This window comes from Chlamydotis macqueenii, chromosome 4, assembly GCF_036417535.1.
Source record: "Chlamydotis macqueenii isolate bChlMac1 chromosome 4, bChlMac1.mat, whole genome shotgun sequence".
In the NCBI taxonomy this organism is placed as follows: Eukaryota; Metazoa; Chordata; class Aves; order Otidiformes; family Otididae; genus Chlamydotis; species Chlamydotis macqueenii.
In genome coordinates, this window is record NC_141559.1 from 29021626 (window position 1) to 29048015 (window position 26390).

At 38.3% G+C, this 26390-nt stretch overlaps 1 protein-coding gene across 1 annotated transcript; it reads left to right on the plus strand.

Moving 5' to 3' along the window:
* On the plus strand, window positions 1-25725 carry EIF4E (eukaryotic translation initiation factor 4E). The gene is made up of 7 exons (XM_086747422.1): window positions 1-120; window positions 9262-9368; window positions 11500-11595; window positions 13660-13723; window positions 15708-15821; window positions 18335-18474; window positions 20478-25725. Exons 1-7 carry the CDS (start codon window positions 103-105, stop codon window positions 20590-20592), a joined length of 654 nt encoding a protein of 217 aa, XP_086603548.1. The 5' UTR covers window positions 1-102; the 3' UTR covers window positions 20593-25725.
* Window positions 25726-26390: the final 665 nt, after the last annotated feature.

Sequence of the window (26390 nt, forward strand, 5' to 3'; positions counted from 1 at the left end):
CCGGGATCACGTGACCGCCGAGCGGCCAACCGGGTTTGAACCTGGGTTTTTTATCCGCCCCTTCCCCTCCCCGCAGCGCTTCTGCGACCAGAACGATCTAAGATGGCGACGGTGGAACCGGTGAGTGTTTCATTCCCTTCTCCCGCCCGCCTTTCTCTCTCTGTCCTCCCCCTTCCGTCGCCGCTGCCGCCTCCTCCTCCAGTTGCGGCTCTCCCCGGCGAGGAGGCAGCGGGCACCTGGCCGGCCGGGCGGGAGGCGGATGGGGGCCGCGGCGAGGCCGGCGAGGATCGCACGCACGCAGGGGGACGGAGCGGGGGGAGGGGGAGCGGGAGGCGCCGGCCTGCGTGAGGGGGAGGTGGGGGCGGGGGTCTGAGGGCGGTGCCGGCTCTGCCTCACGGGTGCGGGGGGCGCCGGGCCGGGCGGAGGGAGAGAGGCCGGGGCAGGGCCCGGCGGGCGGGAGGGAGGGTGCGGGGCCGGCGTCGGGGGCCGGGGCTGCCGCCGCGGCGCCCATTGTGTCGAGCCCCGCCTGCGGCCCCCGCCGCCCGACCCGGCCCGGCCGCCTCCGCGGCGCTGCGGCAGAGGGGGGACGGCGGGGCCGGAAGGCGCGGCGGGGAGCAGCCCTGGGCGGAGGCCAAACGGCCTGGCCGCCTGGCGAGCGGCCCTCGGGCGCGTGTGGCGCGGTGGGGGCGGCCATGTTGCTCTGCGCCCGGAGAGGCCGGCGGGTTGGACTTGCCGGTCACCGAGGGGGCGGCTCTTCCTCGCCGGCCGGCGGGCGCCCTGCTGGCGGGCGGGGAGGGCCTGGTTTCCAGGCAGAGTCAGAGCTTGCGGTGAGAGAGGCTTTGCGATGAGGAGGCGCGGGGTCGGTAACCCGCGGTGAGGGTCTGTAGGTTGGCAGTTTGGCAGCTGAAACAAGAAAGGAGTGTGACCGGTAAGGCTCGAGGCGTGTGTTGCAAACGAAATTGGCTTTTTCCGGTTATGTCATCTTTCTGGATCAAAGTGCTATTTTTACTCAAGGTTTTTAATAGTTTTCATAACAACTAAGTATTTTTTTCTTTTTCTAGGTATTAAGTTGTGTTTATGATACTGTGCTCTGTTCTATAAACGTTACCCCAGCCTGTGCTTCCATGGAGAACTGAAGCAGCTGGAAGTGGTCCAAGTATAGTTGTTATTCTAATCTCACGTGCTTGTGTATCATGAGGAGTGGACAGCAGAAGACTGTGTATTAGGGTCTCAAGAAAATAAAAATCTTAAGGCTGGTTTGCTGCTGCTGACCAACTATGAATAAATAGCCAGTGTGTACTTCGGAGACACTTTGCAACATTTAGATAAAAAGTTTGAAAATCACTTCCCTATTTTAAAGTAAAGATTAATTTTACCTTATTGTTTAAGAGACACTGATCTTCTTACGATTTTCTTCCATGAACAAAAAAGCCCACCAACTTCACTTAGAAGGAAGAGATTGAAATTGGTCAGCATTTATGAATTGCTTGGCTAGCAGTTCTGAACAGCAAGAATGTCAGCTGTTAAGATACTGAGCTGGACCACCAGCAGCACCCTTCCTGTGTTGTCCAGCCACAGTATTAAATGCTTGTTTTTCCATACGAAAGCTGATCTTTCTGAGCTGTAGTCCACATATCTGAAGATGAGAGCTTCCTGTCAGCTCAGTATTTTGTGATGACTGTGGAGCTTAGCAGGGGCTCAGATAAATAACTTGTAATACTGGTGGCCATTGGAAATTGAAATCTAAAGGTGTAGGTTTGTGGCTTTCTTGGATGTGGTGCTGATGTAAGCCAGTCTCTGCCCCATTCTCTCCATTATTCTTGTATAAGTGTCAGGTTGCATGTTGAGCTAGATCTGGGGCCTAATTTAGCCAGAAATAAACAATTGATTTTGCCATACCATTTCCCAGCAAGAATGGTTTCCCAGATCCAGTTCACCCTGCAGTGGCAAACAGTTGTACTGAGCCAGTAAGAGTGGAAGATGAGGCAGTGCTCACAACAGTTTAAGTAACACTGCTGTTGAATGTTCTGCCATAGTTGAAGTATGTTTGACTTCAGGAAACAAATATCAGCTACACTTGCTTATTTTCAAATTTATTTAAATAATTTTTTTTTTGTTGCTTACTGTTCTAGGTAGCTCACACTTCTCCTACCTAGTTTAAAGTTAGACTTGTGTAGTGACTGAGGTCATAGATGCTTAATCTTGTGGAAACACTGTGGGCTTTTCAATTGAACAATTCAGTTGTATATGTGGTTAGGGATCAGAGTACTACTTGATTATAGGGAAACCTTTCTGTTGCTGACCTTCAAAATCTGGACCTAGGTTTGCAGAGATGTCATCTGTGATGTTTCCCTATTGTGAAAATGTGCCTCAGAAAATGCAAAGTATTACTCAATGTGCCTTTTTTTTTTAAATGTAAGTTCCTGCTAAAATCACTGATATTTCTAGTACTCCAGTGCTCTCAAATGTAACATATGTTTTAAGTCTTGTTAAAGATACTGGAAAAAGTGTTTGAAACTCTCTAGGAATATTGAAACTTGAGTTTAGATTCCCATGGAAGTTGCTAAGAAAAGCAAGATTATTCTAAGTAAATCTAGACCTATTACACAGGGGTTTATTTCTCCACTGCAGGGAAAATATAAGCCTCTGGAACATTGATAGGTTAAAACCTTCAGATTTTTCTTGTACTATCCAGATTGTTTACCTTTTACGACTATTCTAGATTAATTTGTGAAACTGTGCAGAAGTGTGTCCTGTTAGAGTGTGCTCATATTGTAGCCTTTGAGGATTAAATGTGACCGGGTAACACTGTGCAAAAGTCTACAAAGTCAACAACAAAACCAATAGTAATACAGTTATGTATATATATTATAGTAAAAAACAGTATTGTCTCAAGGGGTTGCAAACATAATGATGTAGGGCCTTGAAATTCTGGAAAGTTCAAAGTAGTTCCTAAAATTCCAGGTAGGCTGAAAGGTATTGTATTGTTGACAGAGAGTTAGCATGTAAACTAAGTGCAGACCATGTTCAACTTTAGTCTTATTACTACATATTTCTGTTGTTAATATAGTCAGTGACCTGCTATGGTTGAAATCAGTGTAGTCTTCAGTTGTAGTACTGTGAACACAGTTGCTTGCTCATTGCATTTTTCAGCAATGATGCAGGATAAGTGTCTTGCATACTGTTTTATAATTGAGAATGTCTATCATCAACTTTCAAATTGTAAATTATATTTCTGACTGAATACAAAACTTCTAAGAGGAGGGAGATATTGGACAACTTATATTTTGATAAACATTTTTCTGAAAGCAATTTTTAAAAATTACATTTCACACAGCCTGTGAAATGTCAAGCTTATTTCAAGGTAATACATAAAAATAGCATATGAGACCAAGTTGTTTCATTTACTGATACTGCCTGTAGGTGTGGGGGTATATGTGAAATTTTGATGAGAAAATGTGACCCTTTTGACAGCTTTGTAAAGATCCTTGTGAGTTTTGAAGGAATAGAGGGAAGAATCAGTTGAGGGATGTTGGTAGAGAGCCTGCCTTGTGAAAGAGATGTGAATTTTTAAAAGTGAATGAATGTTTTTCCTCAAGCAAATCTGTTTTTCACTTTTGAAATACTCAAGGTTAAACATAAATTTAGAGACTGTTTTTAACCTAGAAACTTAAAGCAGTCACTCATTTCTTAAAGTCCGAAAACCTGTTCCTTTTTAAATTGTTCATGTTATGAAGGTACTAAGTGTGTGATCTGGAGATTTAAGCGTGCTATGTAATACAAGCATTCTGTTAGCTGCCTAAAAGTGGCAGTTGTCCTTAATTCTTATATAGTGGATGTAAGACAAACATTTGAACAAAAAAAAAGTTTAAAAGTATTTTTTTTCTAAATGTGCAGAGCAGTTGTTTAAATGCACAATCTTTTAAATAGTGATTAGTTTCTCATGTTCAGTGCTGTTTATCAAAGTAGCTTGTGTACATTACATGCTTTACCATAATTGGACATATTGGTACATTACAGTACATTATCTTTCTGGTTGTAGACTGAGCTCTTGAGCATCCATATGTTATCCAATTTTTGTTTTAAACTCTTTTCTGAAGGCTGAATGTGTCTTAATTTCTCAGCTAATGTAAAATTCCACACTTTGTTGTACAAGTGGCTCACTATATTTGCAGAAATTTTGAGTGCTTTTGTGTCTGTTGTGTAGACGTGTGCGGGGGGATTAGAGGTGTTTTCTCCCCTGAGTCATCAGAACTGTTCTCCTCAGCAGTTTTGGGAAGTTTGTTTTCTTGCCTCAGTGTCTTAGAACTATCCTGTAGATAGATTTCATGTTCCAGTAGCGAAGGCAGCAGCAGACTGCAAACTGTGTCTTAGCACAAGGGCAGCCTGCTTAGGCAGCTAGAAAAAACACAAATATATTGAAGTATTTTCATATACCTTGTAACTTGTTTGGTAGTTCTAGTCATAAGGTTGTGAGTTAAACATTGAAAATCTGGTGAGTGCTTTCAAGTGTATGTAACCCGTTTTTCAGAAGTTAAAAGGGCTGTGATTATTCTTTGCATCTTTTGCAATCTGAGAACATGTTTCCTAAAAAGCCCAAACCAGTGTGCCTCTCTGACCCTGGAGGAAGCATGTGACTCTTCTACTTAATTTTTTTCTTCCTGTTGACTGTACATGTGTTGCACTTCTGTGTTGATTTGGTGGGATGTTACTCAGTTAAAATCATGTCCCATGTTTGTCTTCTAATACTGAATGCCGTTCTAACAGTCTGTGGTGGTCTAAGTAATACTGTTTGCAGTTACGATAGTTGCTCCATGTTAGGCCTTATGTCATGCCCAGAAAATTTTTCTCTGTTGTGGTGTCTGGAAAGCTGTTTAACACTGTTTAATTGGTAACAGGTGGCTGTTGGTACCTCTCTTCCACTTGGTGTCATACATACTGTGTATAATTTTTACCTCAACATTCATTCCTCAGAGCTGTATATCAGATCATTATTTGGTTTGTTTTCTTACAGCACATAATACTTGCTTGTGGATGGTCTTAAATCCTTTTTTTTTTGTCCAGAATATTTTGAAATAAATAGTTCTTTATTTTTGTGCCTTGTGAGTTATCCTAACTGTAGCATGGTAGCAGTTACCTGCAGTTATCCCATCTGATAACTGGGATGTGCAGTTTTTCTTATTCTGTTGGAAACCCAAAACAAGAAGGTGGAAACTCTAAAATGTAACTTACTTTGGTTGAATGTGAGAAAACTTTGGAAACCTCTTCCACTAACTGATTCTCTTAGCTTTCACCAAGAATACATAATGCTAGGCTATGTCCTTATGGGACAGAAACGTTGCACAGTCTAATGTGGACTTCCTAAAAAATTTCTGTAGATGATTAGATGATGTGAATGTGGTCTGGGCAGCACCTGAAAACAGTCAGTGAAACCTAGTCTTCAATAGACAAACCTGATTAAGCAGTTCTTACTGTAAGTGCTATTTGTTTCCTGTCCCGGTGACATGCACACCTTCCTTTGGTATGTTTGCCATTACGTGCTGTGGAGAACGAATAAATAACACCAATTACGTCTGCAAGTGTCAGAATACAAGTAACGTGCAGATACGCACAGTCATCAAATGCTGAGTAGGCAAATATTTCATAGACTTCTGCAAGGTGATTCCTACATCAAAAGCCATGTGGGTAGTAAATAAATGTCACTTTTAATTACGTGCTGTCTTGTGTATGAGGAGCAGGATTGGCCATATGAAGCTTTCCAGTTTATCTGGTAGTACTACCCTGTTTCATTACATCTATTTTAGAAGCAACAAACTCAGTGGTGACTTGGTTTAATAGCAGACGCAAAGTCAATTTTAGGTTAAAGAATGCATTAGTTATGAGCAATAGTAAAGTACTATGAAGAATTTTAAATTTAGTAGTCCAGAAAACTGCTGGTGGAGACAGTCTGACTTTAAGTTAATAATGCAGTAGTTGCAAAATTTCAAGGTATGAATTGGTAAAATGTGAACAATATAACTTTAATTTGTGTTACATTTATAGAACCTTTTAAAACCTGCATGCTTGTGGTTTGAGGTAGAATTTCAGTGGCTGGAAAGAGGTTGGATACAAGAAATAGACTTGGAATGCCAGTTAGTGAACTCGCATAATTTGTATTCGACTAATAATGGAGAGTGCTTTGGTGTACAAATACTTTAGCTTGGTGATCAGAATAGTGAGGTAAAGGTAAGATGAAAGGAAATGGGAGCTGATATGATTAACTAGCCAAAAATGAAAAGTCTTTTTTTCTATTTTCCTTGATGGCAGTGGGAAATAAAAGGTAGTAAAAACAAGCTGCTTTAGGCTTCTGAGACCAGCCAGAAAATTGTTTTGTGGCAATAAGCTCTGCTTTCCCCTTCACACCCTGTTCAAGTTTATTCTGGTGTGTACAGCTGTACTTCGCCTTGATGGGCAACCAGGTGCTGAAAATAAAAAAAATCTCTTCTGGCGGGGTTAGTTTTTGAGGGGAGTTGCGTAATCCTGGGCCAAGATCATAGTTAGCTGGTCCTTGGAGGTGAGTTGTCGTGTACTGTGTTGGACAGGAGCTTGAAATAATGCTTAGTTTGAGTTTCATTAAAGCTAGGTAGCTTTCAAAATATCTTAAAGGACTTGTTATTGTGATGACTTAACTAAATATTTGTGCTGAGTCAGATGTTTTCCATTTGTCCAGGAACTTACTTTCATGTAGCTATTTGAAAGGTGACCACTGGTATACTGGGCAGGTATTGAGGCTCATTGCATTTTTGTTTTTATCTTCTGGAGGTGCTACCTTAATTCTTTCTAAAGTTGTCTTGTATTAGAAGTTGTGAAACTTACAATAGGCCTGCCTGTGCTCAGTAGTTTTGTATTGATTCTTCCAGTTGATATAGTTATGATACTTCTGGAAGACTGAACAGGAACCTTAGGATTAGCTCTTTGTGTTGAAAGCCATTTGCTGAGCAAACATGAATGAGATTATCAACTAAAATTATTTTTGGAAGATAGTCTGCATTTGTCAAGAGTGAGTCTGTTTCATGTAAAAATCTTCAATGTAGTAGTGTTTGTAAATAATTTCTAGGTATTAGATGTCCTAACTGCAGAGTATTGTGAATGAATGCAAGCTTTATCACAAAACCTGGTGCTTAGTTTACTTCCAAAATATCAACAAAACTTTTCTTGTATGCTCATTGTATTTGCACATGTAATATTTCTAATTCTTGTGTTTAGAATCTACTGAAGGGGCAACACTTAAATTGTAGTTGTCTGTACTTGGCTTGTTGTAGTATAATACAAATGATAACTTGTAGGAGGAAATATTGAAATGCTTCTTTGGTGTATTTTACAGCCTTATTGCGTTGACCATCTTAATTTGTTCTATGGGGTTCTTGTATATGATTAAAGGGAAATATGTATATTTTATCCCATCAACTTAAAAATAAATAAGGCTAACATTAGATATTTTATTCTAGATAGAATTTGAATCATGTACTAAGCTTTTTGAAGATCTGTTTAGCTTTTTATAGTATTACACTGAAGGTGATTTGACAGATTGTTCAACACAGTGCTTCTGTGGGTTTCTCAGTGATGTTGCCCATTAGGGAATCTTCAGCAAGCATTTAGTTTTATTAAGAGGCAGAAAACTGTACTACCTGCCCCTTGTACTGTGTGAATCAAAGCATTATCCTAGTTCTCCCTGCCTGTTAGGCCTTTGCATTTCAGTCTTTTCACTGTGAACATGGGAGTATTGAAAACATTCTTAAAGGGGATGTAAATTTGCTTTTGAACTGAGATTTTTTTATAGGTGAGCTGCTAAACTAAAGCATACTTAATTATTTTCAAGCATAAAGATGTAACTTCTCTGAAATAAAGCATAATACCATGCTTAATAATGCCAAATATATCAATAATGGAAAGAAAATTGCTATTAAGATGGATCTTTAGGTGTTACCAGAAGAGTTTGCCAACTGGGACTGTGAAGATTAAACAGTGTTTATGTTAGCACTTCAAATCCATTCCACTTTTCAGCAGCTTTGGTGGTGATAAACTGAGTAATGTGGATGTCTGGAGTAAACTGTTCCATTAATTAGATGACTTACCATTACTTAATCAACCTCTACATCACTTTGTTCTCTTAAGACCACAGAGTTTAAATTAATTTTTAAGTACTACTTTGTATTACCACATTTAGGAATGTCTAGAGTCTTTTGGTCTGCTGTAGCTAGTATTTGTTTGTATTACTGAAGTGCTTTTTCTTTCACAGGGCAGGCTGTACAGGTGTTTGTGTTAGCTGTAGGGAATGAGCTGTAGTCCTCATTCCTTGTCTCTAATATTCTAGCACAGATTGCAGATGAGGGAGAGATGGTGGTAACTGGTGGGGATGCTTGGCCTCACAATAAAGCTTTGTATTCTGTGGTTTGAAGAAATGACATTAGAATTTCAAACCTGACACAGTGGCTTCTTGAACTGAATGACAAATTTGAGGGGGTTTGCGTGCAAAGGGACTTTCACTTTTGTGTTAAAGTGTATTTGACTTCTCTAGCACTATCTCTAGTGATTTTAAAGAAATACTAAAATAATATTTTGAATCAGTCTGGTATGTGGTATGTTTATTTCGGTTTGAAATTTGAGAACTGATATGTGTTTAAATTCTGCTGGTTTGGTGCCTGAAGCTTTGTTAGTAGTGATGTTGCAAATACAAAGATAACTTACTGGTTTAATTTCTAGCTGCTTGTAATAACTGTTTTCAGACCTGAGAATTATAGGCATGTCTCCTACTTGTGATAACAGAATTTTTTCTAAATAAACAGGGCCTGTACATTTGTTTCCAGTGATGCTTTTTCATAAACTGATTAAAAAAAATATTTTCCTTCTGAAAATCTATTCTGGTTTTTAGAGGTGCATGTTCTAGATAACATAGCATATTGTGTATTTCTGAAATAACTCTCAGAAGTGTTTCAAAATAAGACAGTTATGTTAAGTAAACCATTCTGGAAACAAGTGACAGAGGAAGCAAATAATTGAAAGCAGAATGTGAATTCCTGCAGTTAGTGTTTATTGTGAGACCTGTTCAGATGTTGAAGAGTAAAGGGATGCAGATTGTGCTTCCATGATGTGATTTGGGTCTCTAATCCAAGAGAAATTAGAGGAGCTCTAGCTTCAACCTTCTTAAAGTTACTTCAAATAACTAAATTACTTCAATAAAAATTGAGAAGGAACATATTAATAACTCATTTCTTCAAACAGGAAACCACTCCCAACCCTCAGCCTTCAGAAGAGGAGAAAACCGAGCCAGCACCTAGTCAGGAGGTTGCCAGCCCTGAACAGTATATTAAGCATCCACTACAAAACAGGTAAATAGCACAGAAGCATGGTTGTAGTTTTGCCAAAGATAGAAGAATGTCTATGGCTTTACAGCTCTTGTTTACCTTATGTTTTCTAGCAGCATTTTGAGAGTTCTCATTTTTAAAAGATTTTTCCAGTGAGGTTGCTGAGGAAATAGATTCTGATTCTGTTGTAATTTAGAGCCTTTTCACACAGTGTTGTTAAAGATGAAAATCTTTGCAAATTTTCATATTGCAGCCTGGTAATTTAAAAGGGAATGGCTTTGCTTTTAGTTGGAGGCAAGCAGAGCTTTTGTTGCTTTTGGCTGGTGTATTTTAAGAGACTGACACAAAGTTGCTGCCAAGCAGAACTGGAAAACCTACCATTCTGTTTTGTACTTTGGGCAATTAAGGTGCCAGCAGTAAAGACTTTTTATTCTTACTTCTTATCAGTCTTACTCCTTCATATGTTACAATTTTTTTTCTCCTATTTGGAATTGAAAGTAGTAGAAGCTGTGTTTATCAACCAAAGAGCTTATTAGACTTGATTATATGAGCGATTGGTGTCTACAGTAATACTGTTTTCATTATCTGTAGGAAGTGTAGCAGAAGAAACCCTGTGAAGTGCAAATGCATACATTCGTACCAATGTGTCACTAAGAGAAAAAACTGTAGGGCACTTAAATTCTCTTAACAAGAAAAACATGGAGCAGTAGTTAAAAGTATAGTTAAGAAAAGTTATCAAGAAATCAAAGCCCTCTTACTAAATTCTGCATACAGTGTGCAAAACCAGGTATGTCTTTAAAGCTTTAAAAGTTACTACTCAGCTTTTTCTGAGCTATAGAGACAATGAAGACTTTCCCAAAAAGCTTTGTACTTGAAAACCTTGACTTGAACTACCTTTCTGCAGTAAAGATATTGTAAGTTTACAGGTTGAATTCCTTTAAAAGTGCATAAAGGTTACTCCAGCAGCATACATATACTTCAAAAAGAGCAGCTAGGAAGTAATTTTCCCCAAGTAAGCAGAAGAGCTGATGTGGAGTGCTTGTTACTTAATGTTGGTAAGTAGGTGCTGCCCTAAAGTGAACTGTTTACTGAGTGCACCTTACTCTTTTTCCAAGTTTTCCAGTAAGTGTGGAAGACCACTTTGCACTGTAGCACTATGCTGTGTATATCCCCTATTTCCCTTGTTGTCTTTCAACTTCTATCCTTCCTCTTTTCCTTGAAATACTTTGGTTACATTGATGCTGGCACTCCTGTACAAGTTGTAGTGGGGCTCTTACTGGACAATAGTAACATTTTTTAAAAGTTTGAAATGTCAGGAAATATCTCAAAACAATAGATTGACACCTGGCAACTCAAGTGCTCACCTGAGTGATTCCAACACTACTGAAACTATCGGAATGAAAAATAAGCCTGTTTTGTTAAATGCCTCATAAGGTATTCTGTTCCAGCATTTTAAACAATGGTTTTTAAATCCAGAAAGAACGTCTTTGTGTGAAGGGTTCAATTTATAATAATGTTTAGATTTGTACTCAGTGGAGATAATGATGAAAAAAATTAGATGGGAAATTTTTCATTTAGTCTTGTCTCTATCTATATATGCAGACTTAAAAACTTGAATACAGTCAAAGGTCATGGGTTTAAGATTGTTACCTTAACACAGATTCCCTTTTAAAAATTGTGCTCTCCTAGTATGTGAGTGCTTGGGAAGCTCTCACGTCATGTATAGCTGTGGAGTGATATAATTAGCTTTTCTAACCTTTACAAAGAAATTACTGGAAAGGGAGCTGTGCTCCTAGTTTGAATAGTTGGTGTTCATTTTACAACATAATCAGTTATTTGCACTAGGGTGTTGCAGTTGAGCACTGGTAGCAAGGAGAAACATCTGAGGCTTACAGGTTTAGAGTCTTAGAAATGTTCCAGAACTATTTAAAATATTTACCTAAACAGATTGATCTAGTCTGTCATGATTCTTGTAAGAAGAACATAAATATTCTTGATCTGCAAACAGCTGGGTTTCAGAACTGAGTTTCTCCTGTAGCTTATTGATGAAAACCGACTTCCGTGCTGATAATATCTTAAGTTTGGATATAACAGTACAAAGAATTATATTTTTAATATATTTTAATTTATAGATGCTATTATTTTTTTCCTTTAGATGGGCACTCTGGTTTTTTAAAAATGACAAGAGCAAAACTTGGCAAGCAAATCTTCGTCTTATCTCAAAGTTTGATACTGTTGAAGATTTTTGGGCGTAAGTAAAGATTTTTCAGTCTGCATAATAATCCTGGCATACTTTGGCAGACTTTATGCCGAAGTGTAAAAAATCCTGACATACTACATTAACTGCAACTTTTTGGGTGTAATCTGAAATGTTTGCAAAATTGAAGGGGAGGTCTACTCCATTCTTCAGAATGTGTAGAATGTAACCTTTGAAGAAAATGTGGTTGGAGAAATTTTTCGTACTTTAAATGCACATTGTCTTGCTGTTAACACTGTAACTCTGCTTATATTCATATGTACATGACATACATGTAGAAAATGGTATTTGCGCAGTAGCTATCTCATAGTAACATGAATTTGTAAATTCTTGTAGCTAACTAGTTGTCACTTCCTCAGCCCCAAATTTTGCTAGTTGACTAAATTCTTGGACAGCTGGCTCACTTCAGATGTTCAGGAGTGATTCTGGAGCATAGTACTTGGGAGATTGGTGCAGATTAATGGCATCTTTGAAAGTAGTTCATTAGAGGTTCCAGAAGAAACTACCTTCATTCTAAATTGAAAATCTGTGAAAGCAGTTAGGTTCAAACAGCAAGAAGAAAGCCTTTGAAGGTATGCCTGTGCTTTCCAAACACTTGTCAAATTCAGATGGCTTACTTGGAAGATTTTGCCTGCCCTAACAATGAAATCTGAGAGAAATATGGAGAAAATGCAAGTGACATGAAATTAAGGGTGAAAAAAATGCATTATATATTTGATCTATCTTAGTGTTTAATGCTACTTTGAGTGGTAGGATTCTTGTTTGGGATGTGATCAGTAAGGGGGAGATGATGTGGAATAATGACACCCATCAGTGACTCATTAGCACCAACAGGAAGAAAAGATACTGAAGATGTTGAACAAGTATTTTTCAGTGCAGTTGTCAGGGATGGGGATAGGATTCTGTGTTCGTAGCCAGCTTTCCCATTCCTGCTATGGGGGTGACTGATGGTTGAGTGAACAGTAGTTTGCAGTCTTGGGGCATGTGATGGGAGGCTAAATTGTTTGAAACTGGCTATTAAAGTTGGTTAAGGGTAAGTTTTTTGAGCTCCTATAGCCAAGATAGTCTGGGGAATTAAAAGAAGTGTTTAATCTAGATGTCTGCAGTTAAGGTATAAAATCAGTCACAAGCAATTGAGAAGTTAGGCCTTCCTTGTGGTTGGAGTGGGAAATAGGTGTGTTCTGGGGAGAAAATATTATGGTTAAGGTAAACTTAAAGGAGGGAAGGTGGTCAACTTGTAACTGGCTTTGTAAATTCCTATGCTTGATTTCTAATTGTTAGAACATCACAGAAATTAATTTCCTTTTTGGTGCTGGACCATGCCTGAATGTTGGTCTTGGACTACAGGTTACTGTAATATCTTCAGGCCTTTTTCTGAAGTCTAACCTTAGCAGTGCAGGGCAGGGGGGGAATCTGTCTTCTTGCTGAAGGAGGAGGCAGTATGTACTCCTTTGATTATTTTTTTTGCTCTAAATTGCGTATCTGTAAACTTAATTTGGAGTATATCTTTTCTATTTTGTTGTTTCAATTGTCTGTTCTTGCTTTTTGAGTCCTTACTGCAATTTGAATTCAGACCTACAGCCTTCATCACTAGAATATTGTATTAAATTAAAAAATCAAATATTTCTTCTCAAACCTCCCTCTGCAGAGGGAGTAGCCTTAGAAATATAAACAATTATCCTTATTCTTTGTATGTATATGTACAGAATACACATGCACACAGAATTTGTTGTCATGAAAGTTCAGTCAGTTACGTTTCTAGTAACTTAGTTAGAACTAGATTTAAAAGAAGGATTGGTATTTCTGGAAAATACTATTATGTAGGAATCCAGCAAGTGTTCACAAAGCAGTTTCCATTCTGCTTCTTTAAGCCCAGAACACCTTAAAGCTAATGCTTTTATGCTGCTGAAAAATAGCTAGGAAATAGGGTTGCTTCTGAAATAACTTTAATGCTTTTTAATTTTTGTATTTTATTTGGTCGTATGTCTTAAATTCTTTAAGAATTTTGTACCTTAAAATAATGCTTCATTTTTAATCCTGCTTTTTTCCCTCCAATAGTTTATACAACCATATCCAGCTCTCTAGTAATTTAATGCCTGGTTGTGACTACTCGCTCTTTAAGGTATGCTTGCTAACCTTTTTTTATTCTTCAGTTATGGATATTGATGGATGGTTTCCTGACTAAGCAAGACACTGTCCAAATATTTTGCTTCAGATATTTAGGAACATGGTTGGGAATGTCTTAAAGGTGTTAATTTTTTTTAGGAAATCCAAAACACATGCCCTCTTAAAATCAGGCTGTCATTAGTTCTGAAATGCAAGTACTTGCTTTAACATGCTTCACAGACAGTACATTTTAATCTGTTGCTATGTTTGTCTTCATTTGATGTTTGAGATGCTTGTGCAAATAATTAAGTCTCAGTAATTTTTATAATATGAAAGACATTCCAACTCTGTCATTTGGTGTGACATGAAATGAGTTAAAATGTTTGAGTTCTGTGGGAGGCTGCAATGTTCTCCAGTATTCTTTGAGCGCTACTAGTCAGATGCACAATGCTCCTGTAATTAACTTCTGTACCTCCAGTTATGTGCTGTGTTACTGATGTATGAAACAGAAAATTGGACCCAACACTGACGCTTAAAGCACGCTGAGGAAATGTTCAGACTAGTGAACAGGAAACGCTGATGAGAAGGTGTACATGAAATCCTGCCTCGACTGGAGTGACAGGGATTTGCCACTGGAGCTGTAAATTAAATCCTAACCTCTCTGAAGTGCTTTTAACATAACTTCCTTTCTGGATTCGAATACCTAAATAATCCCCTAAGTACTGGTGCCTGGTTCCTCCTTTGCTTATAAATTGTAGCTACTGGCTGAGACTCCTCAGTATACTGTGCACATAGTTTGTAAAGCTCAGCAGCTTTAGGTGGTGAAGAGGTGGTGATGCATGGGTTTGGGAAGGTAACAATATTTTAGGTGACTGAGAAACCTTCCTAGTAAATTTTAAGAAGCTGTAGACCCTTCAGTTGTTAGGATATCTATGGATCATGCTTGTACTTTTTGCAGGAATCCTAAATTTGTGCTTTATGTGTGCGTATCTATTCTGTGTTTGCATATCATCAATCAGCAATAATTTAATTATTTATATAATCTCTAGAAGTATGGAGGTACAGAATTGGCAACTGTTGTAGGCTTCTGAGCAATCTCTTGCTGTTGTCTGTCAGTCATGACCTCATAGGAGTTCTTAAAGGTGATGAAGTAGTTTGAGCTCTGCAGCTGCCAGTCAGGGTGTTAAATTTAAAGTGAGCTGACACTGCTCCATCCTGCATGTTGAACACTTAGTTTTCAGCCAAAGTCCTGTAGTGCTGCTCTCTTAATAGACTTTTTAAACCAGATTTCTCTGTCTAGACAGTTACCTGCTTTTTTAATGACTGACTTTCCTGAAGTGCAGCATAGCTGGTGGATATGGGAGTGGCGGCTGGCTGCTTTGCTGGATCAGTGTGTCCAGAGTTATTTAATTCAGTGCAGGGCCATTAGTAAAGTGTGAATCAAAAAGCAACTTGCTTCTAAATACTTTGTTGATTTTTACGGCCCTGGCAATTTAAACCATTTTATTCTCACGTTGTGTGTGCAGGAAGTCATTGAGAGAGACTGCCAAGGGTGCCTGTTTCAGTGAAGTAATCTTTATGCATAAGCGAAGCGCTTGGCCAATGTTGCAGTGAATCCAAGACTTAAAATAAGGACTCTAGAATGTAGAGTCCTTAGCAGCTAGAATGTAGCTGCTAATTTTATCTGCTTTCATACATAGCAAAGTGGATGTTTGACTTTGCCTCTTCCCACAGATTTTTTTTTTTATGCAATGTTATGTAGCCAAGACTTCTGCCAGGGCTGTGATTCTTCTGTAGAAATAAAAATTTGCTAGAGTAAGTGCACTTTTTAAACTGTTTTGGGACTTTGGTGTTGGTATGAGGCGGTGTTTCTGCCAGGTATGTATCTTGAACTACACACGTTTTTCTGAAGTTACTATTTCAGTTATCACTGGCGTTTTGGTTATTCTTTAGGAAAAATACGGATCAAGTCCGATTTAACTTCTGGCCGTTCTTTGCAGGATGGGATTGAACCCATGTGGGAAGATGAAAAAAACAAGCGAGGAGGACGATGGCTAATTACACTAAACAAACAGCAGAGACGAAGTGACCTTGATCGCTTCTGGCTAGAGACAGTAAGCACTATGGCCTTACAAGTTGCAACTGAAGAATCTTGCGTTTGTATTGTTTTAACTGGTGTGTTCTTTGTGTGCCACACTAGACTTTTAACTTCCTGGCAGCGCAGTGTCCTGTATGTTTTTATTGACAGACTGTTTGAAACATGGTTTTTCAATAGTGAAGCTCAATGTAGTTGTATTCTGTTGAATACTTTCTTATAATGGGCAGCAATAGAGATAATGCTACAGGACAGATTAACCTTTCCCTGTGGAGTGGGAAGAATAGCTGTTGAGCTACTGGGAAAAAAATACTTTGTCGTGAGTGTGACTCCCAAATTTCATTGCTTAAATGTAACAATTTGTTTTACAAATACTCTTACATGTGAATGGTTTTCAGGTTTTGGTCTTGTTGAAACAAGGCAGTTTCAGATTATTTTTGTTCTTTCTGTACTTACCTTAACACTAGGATAGGCAAGTAATAGCACAATCTTCCTGTGCACTGGAAAAATACTTTTTTCCATACCTGTTATGTTTTTTGAATGGTAAATATACTTCTAGAGATTATATGGGTTGCAGTAAATGTGTTGTAGAAGAGGATGCAACTGTACTGTCTAAGAACTGACTCAGAATAGCCTTGAAGAGTCGAGTGTGATCTGGGTTTTAGGGGCCTGGCTTGCAGGAAGCACAATGCAAAGCTTATCAAATCTGATCTTATTACCCTGCTTGTGTGAGAGGCAAGAAGCATTGCTCCCCTTTGAAAGGGAGAAATGGCCTTCACGATCAAAGCAGAGGTGTTGAAAATACCAGAGCTACTCCAGTCACTGTAGTAGTGACTTGAAGAAAGGATGATGAGCATTGTACTACTAGGCAATATGGCTGCACATGAGTAAATAAATATCTTGCTGTGTGCATTTGGCTTCTTCACCTAAATGGCTATATGAGTCCTTCTGACTCGTAATAACCATTACATATGGATTGGGAACATGTAGATAGGCTATGTAGACTTCAGGACAGAGGGCTCTGGTTTTTGTTTAGCAGCAGGCAATGGCACAGAGCCCAAATACCCAGGTGACTGGGATATGTGATCTAAAACAACCTTGTCACTTCTAATTCTAGTAATTATTTGTAACCAACTTCTTCCAATAAATATCAAAATATCTTCCTTTATGACTCCCCTTTGGAACAAACTTTTATTATAATCTAATGATCTTTACCATTCTTAACTGTAAATTAAACTTCATTTCATAGAATCATAGAATGGTTTGGGTTGGAAGAGACCTTCAAGGGTCATGTAGTCCAACCCCCCTGCAAGGAGCAGGGACATCCCCGACTAGATCAGGTTGCTCAGAGCCTCATCCAGCCTGGCCTTGAACATTTCCAGGGATGGGGCATCAGCCACCTCTCTGGGCAACCTGTTCCAGTGTTCTACAACCCTCAGTGTAAAATGTACTTGACTGTAATGTTTATTGAGCATGGTGGTCATCTTTGCATGCATATATACTAATCAATATTTTGAATGTTTGTGTGGTTTAAACTTAACTATTTATGACTTTCATTACTCAGTGAAATGTGTGCATCCTGCAATTGGGTGTAACATTTAATGTGTAGTTATACCTGATTTATTCAGTAGCACACTTTGTCCTTTTTGTATTTTTTATGAAGTCAGCCCTTGCAGCTCTCGTTGAAACTGGAAGACCTGCTTTGTTAAAAAAGTTGCAAGTGTATTGAATTTCCAAATGTTATAAGTGCTAGTGAAGTAAACAAGTGTTCATTAAAAACTAATACTTCAATGTGTAGAAGGATTTTTAATTCAGCATGAACTAGATGAATCTGTCTTAACCACAAGAAATTCTCAGTTTTGTATATGTAAAAATTACTTGTTTTATAAGTTGCAAGATGTAGATTTTAAAAATAACTTTCACAGTTATCATATTGTACAGAGATGTGACCTAACTCAAATCTGATGTTCCTGAAGTGTACTTTCTCTGGATTAGAAATCCATGGGGGAGAGTCTTGTATTATTTGCAGTCTAATTTGTCTCTGAATTGATACACTTCCGAATTGAAGTTGGATCTTGCATAACTGACACTGCCCAAGTAGTTGTTCACAGGTTCGTCCTAGATAATGAATGTAAACACTTAAAATTTCATATTTGTCTACCTGTGTTAAATGTATATTACAAAGAAGAATAAATTCCTTTCATTCTTACCCAATCTGGTTTTGGATTGGGAGGATGAGGCAACATTACATAAAGTATCAATTGTATCAGAACTTGCAGCTGCTGGGGCAGGAGGAGAGATGGAAAACTCGATAACAGGAGGGAGATGCTCTGCTACAGTGGTTTACATTCACTTGTAAAATTTGGAACTTCAAGAACATACTGCAATAAACAGAAAGTGATTGCTGTATGACAAGTGGCTATAGGCAGTAAAATGCAGTATTCCTCAAAGTCCTTTGTGTACACTGAGTGTCTTTGGAGCAGAATTCTGACTTGGAACTGCCACTTTTAATGGTTAATCTTTGTTTTGTAGCTGCTGTGCCTTATTGGGGAGTCATTCGATGACTACAGTGATGATGTATGTGGTGCTGTTGTTAATGTTAGAACTAAGGGTGATAAAATAGCAATATGGACAACTGAATGTGAAAACAGGGATGCTGTTACGCATATAGGGTAAGTAATATAATTGATGTCTTGAATATATGAAGTGTAACAATGCATTTAAAGCCAGCTGACTTGATAGAGAACACACTTTAGGCAAATGTAGCCTATGCAGAGCTGTATCCCAAATTCAGTTAACTCAGTGCCAAATTATTTGTTATTGTGTAGCTTTTTTGAATGGGCTTATGTTAGTAACTCCTTTGCACTACTGCACTACCTTCGCTGTAGTTTAGAAATAATGAAGGATTGGACACAAATCTTGGCAGAAGTTTCATTTCACAGTGAGGCATTGTAATTAATACCTGTAGATAGTGTAGATTCTGTTGCAGCATGCCAGTTTCTAAAGGTGAGTTGCTAGTAACAGGAGAGTATTGGTCAGATTTTTCTCAGGAAAGTGATGCTTACAAATAAGAAAGGCATTGTAAATCTTCAGCTCTCGGGGATGTCCTTAATTTGAAAAAAAGCTGGTCAGTGATATGCTGTGAAACTCTACAGATATTTTCCTACCTTTTTGTCTCTTAAGTGCAAATCAAGCAAAATAATGCTGTTTCATGGATTATTTGACATGTGTAATAGCATGTTGTAGTCTTCATTCCAGTAAGCAACAGTAGTCATCTCAAATTATCATGTGTGTCTGCTGTGGAAAATGCATGTTGTGCTCTGCTATTTAGCAAGTATTGCTAAAGCTAGTGGATTCCTTATGCTGTAATATTGATGCTTCAGAAGTACCTGCTGTTAAATTCAGTCACTGTAAGCCACTTAACCTATGCAAACCAATGAAAATATTTCTTTTCCCAGCTTAGCACATCAGTCTTAGGCCGAACTTTTAACTGTCAATCATAGTAGTATGCTAACGTTTTTCATTTACTGGGTGGCTCTCTTGACACATTCCTCATTTGGGTGTTTATGAATCTGGTAGTCTGACATATACTAACAATTTTATTATACAATCGTGTTCTAGCTTGAAGGGTAAGTGTTTAACAATAGACAAACCAAACTGTGGTACACATCTGCTAGTAGAGAATGACTTTACATCAAACCTAGTAGGCATCAGAGTGTTTTTAGAATACTGTTAACTAAAGAGCTAAGATGCCTCCATTAGAGAACCAACTGAAGAAGTTAAGATTTTGCAAACTGAGTGATACAATGACTAAGGTAAGTTATGTTGACTACCTCTGTGTTGTCATAACACTGAAGAGAATACATCGAGCTTTTATTTGACAGTTAAAATTGAGGTAAGCTATAGTCCTGTTAACTGCTCCATTATGATTAGGGTGAGGTTAAAACAACTTTATGTAGTTTTGTTAACAATCTGCAGTTGAACAGCATTGTTCTGTGGTTTAGTCAGAGCTTGTAGCCTAGAGCCATTAGTGGCTTGCATCTCAGTCATACCCTATGCTGAGGAACTGTGTGTGTAAGGAGGATACTGCTGCTTCTTTTAAGTCATAAAATCCAAGCTGATTTTACTTCAGGCTCATGTTGGGTAGCTGCCCATGACCAGTATCATAATGAATTATGGGGCTGGGGGGGGCCTGCTTTCTACTAGTAGTTAAAGACAGCAAGTGTGTGCCACTGAGATGTCTGTGGTGATAAAAACCAGACTGTTCCAGGGAATTGCTGTTTTATTTGCTTCAGGTGACTTTATCATGTCAGTAGTTCTGGAATTCATAGCTGTTTTGTTTCCATGTGTGAGAGTGTAGCTTGCTAATATTAACGATGTTCATGTGAATGCAGTAGAATCCATGTTCTACACTTACCTAGGCCTGTTCATTATTTTGTAGCAAGAGTTTGTCCTGTTTTACATGGTAAGTCATTGTTCATACACAACTATAAGCTGATTTTAGTTGCAATAAGCTAGAAAAATCCTGTTTAAAGTCATATACTCATACTTCAGAAATTGTTTCTAAATAGGCAACTGTTTTTTGTGATGTTAGCAGATCTTAAAAGCAAATGTCCTGTTACTAATTCCTTCCTAAGGGCTTTACTTAAACTGTTGTTCTGTTTCTCTTCTCCAGGAGAGTATACAAGGAAAGATTAGGACTTCCTCCAAAGATAGTGATTGGTTATCAGTCCCATGCAGACACAGCTACTAAGAGCGGCTCCACCACTAAAAATAGGTTTGTTGTTTAAGACGACACCTGAGTATTCTTTCATAGGAGACTGCGTCAAGCAATCGAGATTTGGGAGCTGAACCAAAGCCTCTTCAGAAGCAGAGTGGACTACGTTTAAATTTGATTTCCATCTAAGTGTTGCTAAGATTTGTGCTAAGTCTCATTCGCCTTTGTCTTGTACTTCTGTGTTCCAATTTTTTTCTATTTTGGCTGAAGTAACCATTACCAATCAGAATTTTAGGACACTTCATCCCTTCAATCCATAAATGTTTTCCTGGCCCACTCTGTAATAGCTTGGTAGAAATGTTACTATTATGAAAAAAAAAACATTTGGTTATCCACAGTATTCAGAAAAGAAGTTGCATTTCTGTACCTGCAGAAAATTACTCTGTTCTACATTTGCATTGTATGCAGTAACATTTTGCTGGTTTGGAAAAGAGTATGGTGCATACAGTTTTCTAGCAATTTTTTTATACAGCATCATCTTTGCTGTAACCTATGCTGATGGCTGCTAGATTAATTTATTTGTTTTCCCTATTTGATAACATTAGTGATATTTTGATTTCAGTTGTTTTTCCTCATGTAACATTTGGTGAAGAATCTGGGAATATGACAAAGGTGGAATAAACATTAATTTTGTGCATTCTTTGGTAATTTTTTTGGTTTTTTTGTAACATGAGCGCTTTGCTACAAATTTATGCATTTCAGTCAAATCAGTGATCTGTTTGTGTGATTTCCTAAACATAATTGTGGATTTTTTTAATGTAACACCATAATTTACATTCCTTACTAGAAATAGTATGTCTGTTTTTGTATCTTATGCTGTATTTTAACACTTTGTATTACTTAGGTTTATTTTGCTTTGGTTAAAATGGCTCAAGTAGAAAAGCGGTCCCATTCATATTAAGACAGTGTACAAAACTGTAAATAAAATGTGTACAGTGAATTGTCTTTTAGACAACTAGATTTGTCCTTTTATTTCTCCATCTATAGAGCAAGTATTTGTACTTCTTGTGACAAGGCAGTCTCTATTGTGGCTTCTATTGTAGTGTCTCCCAAGAAAGATAGTCTGGAGCTATAGTCATGTTGAAACTTTTAAGAAACCTGTTAGATAGTACCCTAAATCAAAGTGAAGTTATATTGATGTGGCTACTGTTTTTTCTTAGTGGTTGGACTAATTGATCATGGTTTGCATTATTTCTCTTTTGACTTCAGTTTATACCAACCAAGAAATTTGAGGGTACATAGAAAGCTGTCCAGTTTCAGGTAGGAACTACACTAAAAGCACTGAATGAGTGATTCTACTTTTAAGTATGTAAGTCCTATATGAAGTACAAGTAAAGCACAGTAGAGATACGCCTACAAAAGAAAGGTATATGAGGATCTATATAGTCTGCTATTGTGTATGTCTTAAAATTAAATTAAACTTCCAATGCCTTGAAAAGTTGCTATGGGAGCTGCAGGTTTCAGGATTGGGGAAAAATTTTGCAGGCCATTGAGTTAACTTCTTTTTCTGAGCACAATGCAAGAGGCTTTTTCTTCACACTCTTTAATAGATCATGCAGCAAAATCAGTGCTTTGTTGCTGACTTCTTTAGTGTGTTATGTACTTTAAGAGCTTGCCAGGGCTATATAGCCTTTCTTCAGTTAAAGGCAGATGCCTGTTGGGATTTTGGTCATGTGATAACTCCTTAAGCAAGTTTAGTCACTGTGGCAGTGAAGCTTCAGTTGAATCAGGCTTCTAAATTTGCCTGATTAAGGCACTGATGTGTTTCTGTGTACTAAGATAGACTTGAACATTTTCTTGCACATTTTATAAGAAATGTGTGTTGTAAATACTGTATTGGACTATACCAAAAAGGTATTACGTTTACTTCTGGATCATTCTTATATCTGTTTAATAGAGACACTTACAGTAGAGATCTATATCTAATGATACTATGCCTTCAGTATTGGTCGTTAACCAGGATAGATGTTGGATGTGGAAAGAGCTATTAGACTGTTTGTATGCTGGTTTCTGTGGATTTGGATGCAACTGGTTGTGTGCCCTGATTCTGCAGGCATGCAAAGCAAGTTGAGCTTAATAGGACCGTTCATAAGAGAATATAGCAGTCCCTGCCTATTTTCCAGCTTACTGCTTCAGCTCATCACCTTTGCAATTAAAGTAGGCTTTTAGAACTAAATTTCTCTATTTCTGTTCTGTATTGTCAGCCTTGCTCGAGCTGAGTAGTGTTTATGGAGGCTTCAGTATTTCTGAATAAACCAGTCATGCTTGTATGCCTTAGAAGGTAAAGATCAATCACTTTCCTGAGTGGTAACATTAGATTGTGTATGTAATTTGGGAGCACTGGGGCAAGGCTCATTAAAATGAGTGTAATTCAGAAACATAGGTAATGCTGCCCTTTTGTAAAGAGTGTTGAGATTAAACTGAGTGCTGTTGAGAAGTGTATAGTATTGGTTTTGTTTAATTTCACTACAAGAGTGACCGGAATGTTTTTCAGAGTAGCAGCATTTTGTTCATCTAGAAAGGTGATTGATAAGGTTTTTTTATATGGTCTCAGGTTTTTGAGCCTGAGCCTGTTTAAACAGCCAACTGACTTGCACTGCAATACAAAAACTTCCAGTAGGTTGATTTGAGGCTTTTAATTGCTCAAGTAACTGCTATGTTTCTAGAAGACTTGAGTGAAAATTAAATGACATAATTGCTTTGTCAAATGTATAACCTTTGCCTTTATTTCATTGCTAGAAGAAGCAAGTGACCACGAACCCGGTTTTCTCCAACTTGCAAATCACTTTGTGCTGCATACTAATATTGTTCTGATTATAGTGGTGTAGTTTGTATCCTTATACTGTGGGAGAAAGCTGAGAGCTCTGCATTCTGCGTATTAATAAAACAGCCACGGGCTCATAAGAGGAAGATGTAATAAATGTTTAAATTTAACTATCTAGTTTTGACAAGAAATATTCAGTGTCATTAAACTTCCAGATAAATGGGGTAGCCTTTCTCAATGTGTGGTTTTAGTGAGCCTGAGAAGACTAAAGAAGAAATGTCTGCAGCATCTATTCAGAAGTGGGTTTATATGGTACAAAACCAGCAGAGCAAGGAGAGAAAGCAGACATTTCCTGTGTTCAAAGAGGTGTAAGAATATGCCAACATATAGCCTGGGAAGAAGGGGTAAAAGATGAGGAATATTTGTGAATTAACAGTTGCTGGGTGTACTCTAAGTCTTGGGCTGTGCAATGGTTTTCATTGTCACCTTCTGTTTCTCCTGCTGCAATGTCAGTGTCTTGTGTTTCAGATTGTCTCTAGCTCAGGAAACTTTAATGTTACCCAAATTCTGGGAACTTGGAGTGGTAGCATTTAGCAGAGCTTAAAACTTGCATCCCACCTAATGGAATCTCTTCCTACAGAAATGCTTGGAAAAAAATATTCTGGACTCCATGGGACCCTTAGTAAAAGCAAAAAAGCATTGCATTTCAGCTAGTAAAATGACATAGATCTTCCTTTTGTATGTGACCTCCCTTGCTTCCAAGAAGCTTTACTTTTGAGTCTGGCTCTGATGTTTTTAAAACTAGATTTTAAGAACATCTTGTACCGAATTACTAAACCAAATAGTTGAGCTTAATAGTTAAACCCATATTGCTTTCAGACTGCCTAGCACTTAACTTTCAGATGACTTTGTGCTCCTAAGAATAGTCAATGGTTTCTGCTAACTTTTTTGTGAGTAGTTTTAGTTAGGTCTCACAATAGTTTTTTTGCAAAATTTGTGCCTTTTTATATTGGGTAAGACACAGACAAATGAAAATGACATCACCAGTAAGAAATAGTTTATATTTATTTTTGAGACATTTCATACCTGTCTATCCAAACTAGACTTGGAGAGCAGGAGTGCAGAGCATACGAGCAGGCAGTGTGGAACCAGTCCCAGTGCTGGCGGTTGAATGCACCTGCTGGACCTCTCCATTGTCATTTCAAAGCTCCAGAAACTTAAATCTTGAGGACTTTCCATTTTGATCTCTGCAGGACACTCGTCACTGTAGCTGCTTGCACAGATTTTCTGCCTTTTAGGTCTTAAAGTTTTGTATTTCACCACAACTTGTTTTCAGGTGTCTCTGGCACTGCAGCAAGGCCTTTAATAAGCACTTAAATTCCTTTCCCTTTGATGAAAACCATGGTCACTTCTGCTCTTGCCTGTTGGCTGCCTGGCACACTTTCCCAAAAGACTCCGGAATGCCCTGCTAGCCTTCCTGTTTTGAAATAAAGCAGGTTCTGATGTTGAGAGCTAAATGTGAGTTGCGGCTGAGCACATGATGATTGTTACGCTTCCTAGCATTAACTTGTTATTTTGTGTGATGCCTTAAATGTAAGAACATCCTAGCTGAAGTCAGTCTGTTGGTATTGGTTTGCCTGCTAACCAAACATAACTCAGATTTTTTTTTTATTCCCTGCTAGCATTGAGCCTATGACAAGCTTAGCTGTGAAATTGTGAGGTTTATGACTGCCTTTGTTTTTCACATCTCCATCTTTCTAAATTCTGATACTTTTCAAGCCTTATTAAGACGTGTTTAATAAAGGGAAGAATCAGAGTCTACTCACTGCTTTTTTGGTCACTATGATACCATGGAGAATTCCAGGTGTTGCTAAACCCAGATAAAGACTGTATGTGACTTCTTTAGGATAATAATCTGCTTATGGGATTTTCACTTTCTCTCTAGCCATGTAAGTATGATGATAGTGAAAATTATACTTGAAAGTATGTGTGTGAATATATCATATATAAAGCAAAAATGACTCATCTATTTTTTCAAAGTAGAAAATAACTTTTGTTATTTCTAAAAGGTTTCTTTGGATGACTTTCTGTAATGAATTATTGGATTTTGCTTACAATGGGTAGTTTAGATTAATCTTTTTTTTTCCTTATGTTGTGCCTATTAATGTTATCGAGGAATTGGAGCCAACCTCATAGGTAAGGTTTGGCATTCTTTGAAGTAAAGCTAGTTTTTGAGCCTTATCTTCCTCTGTATGTACAGGGTAGTTATCCTAGTGCATCTCACCCTGAGCCATGCAAATACGCAGAAAGTATAATGGGAAATTGGAAGGTACTACTTTATTTCTGTAGCTTGAATGAAAATAAAGCTTCTGAGGAACCGAATGTCTCAGCTTCATGACTCTGTTGGGGATGTAAAGAAAAGCATATCAAAGCTAAATGAGTTAAGGTACTGCTTTGAGATGTGTGTAGCTAGGGCTTCTGCAGCTCACCTGCAGATGGGCCTTGTTCTAACCAAAACTTAATGTGATTGCAAAAACACTGCTGACTGCTCTTCCCTTATTTACCATAGTTTCCCCAGTAGGGGAGAGTACTCTTTTTGTGGTGGTACCAGCTAGCAGAAAATTGCAGGTGATCTCCTGATAGAAGCTCCTGTTTTCCAGTTGTGCCAACCTGTTAAACAGCTGGAGACAGTACCTTGCATTTGCAGGAGGGGTTTTATTTTGTGCTATCCATTATGGCCTTTAAGGCCAGAAAGAAACTGTGTAGGTATATCATTGCACAACTCTATACGTTGTACTGGAGATTTTTTGGGATATGAGAGAAGCTGTTTGACTGCTGTAAACTGATCTCGCTACATGACCGCAGTTAATCTCATGCATTTGAAATGGGAATGCTCTGGCATAGTGAGGAAATAGTGACTACTGACTTCCAGAGGTGGAGATGCTTCTTCAAAGTTTCCTTGGACCTGGAAAATTCATCCTTGAGTTCATTCCCAAAAGGCAGAGGAGAAAAAGCTGCAGGCTGCTGACAGATGCATTCCAGATCTG

Coding starts and splice junctions, on each gene's coding strand:
- EIF4E (XM_086747422.1), top strand. Junction 11,596..13,659: donor ACTGTTGAAGATTTTTGGGC/GTAAGTAAAGAT, acceptor TCCCTCCAATAG/TTTATACAACCATATCCAGC. Junction 15,822..18,334: donor ATCGCTTCTGGCTAGAGACA/GTAAGCACTATG, acceptor TTTGTTTTGTAG/CTGCTGTGCCTTATTGGGGA.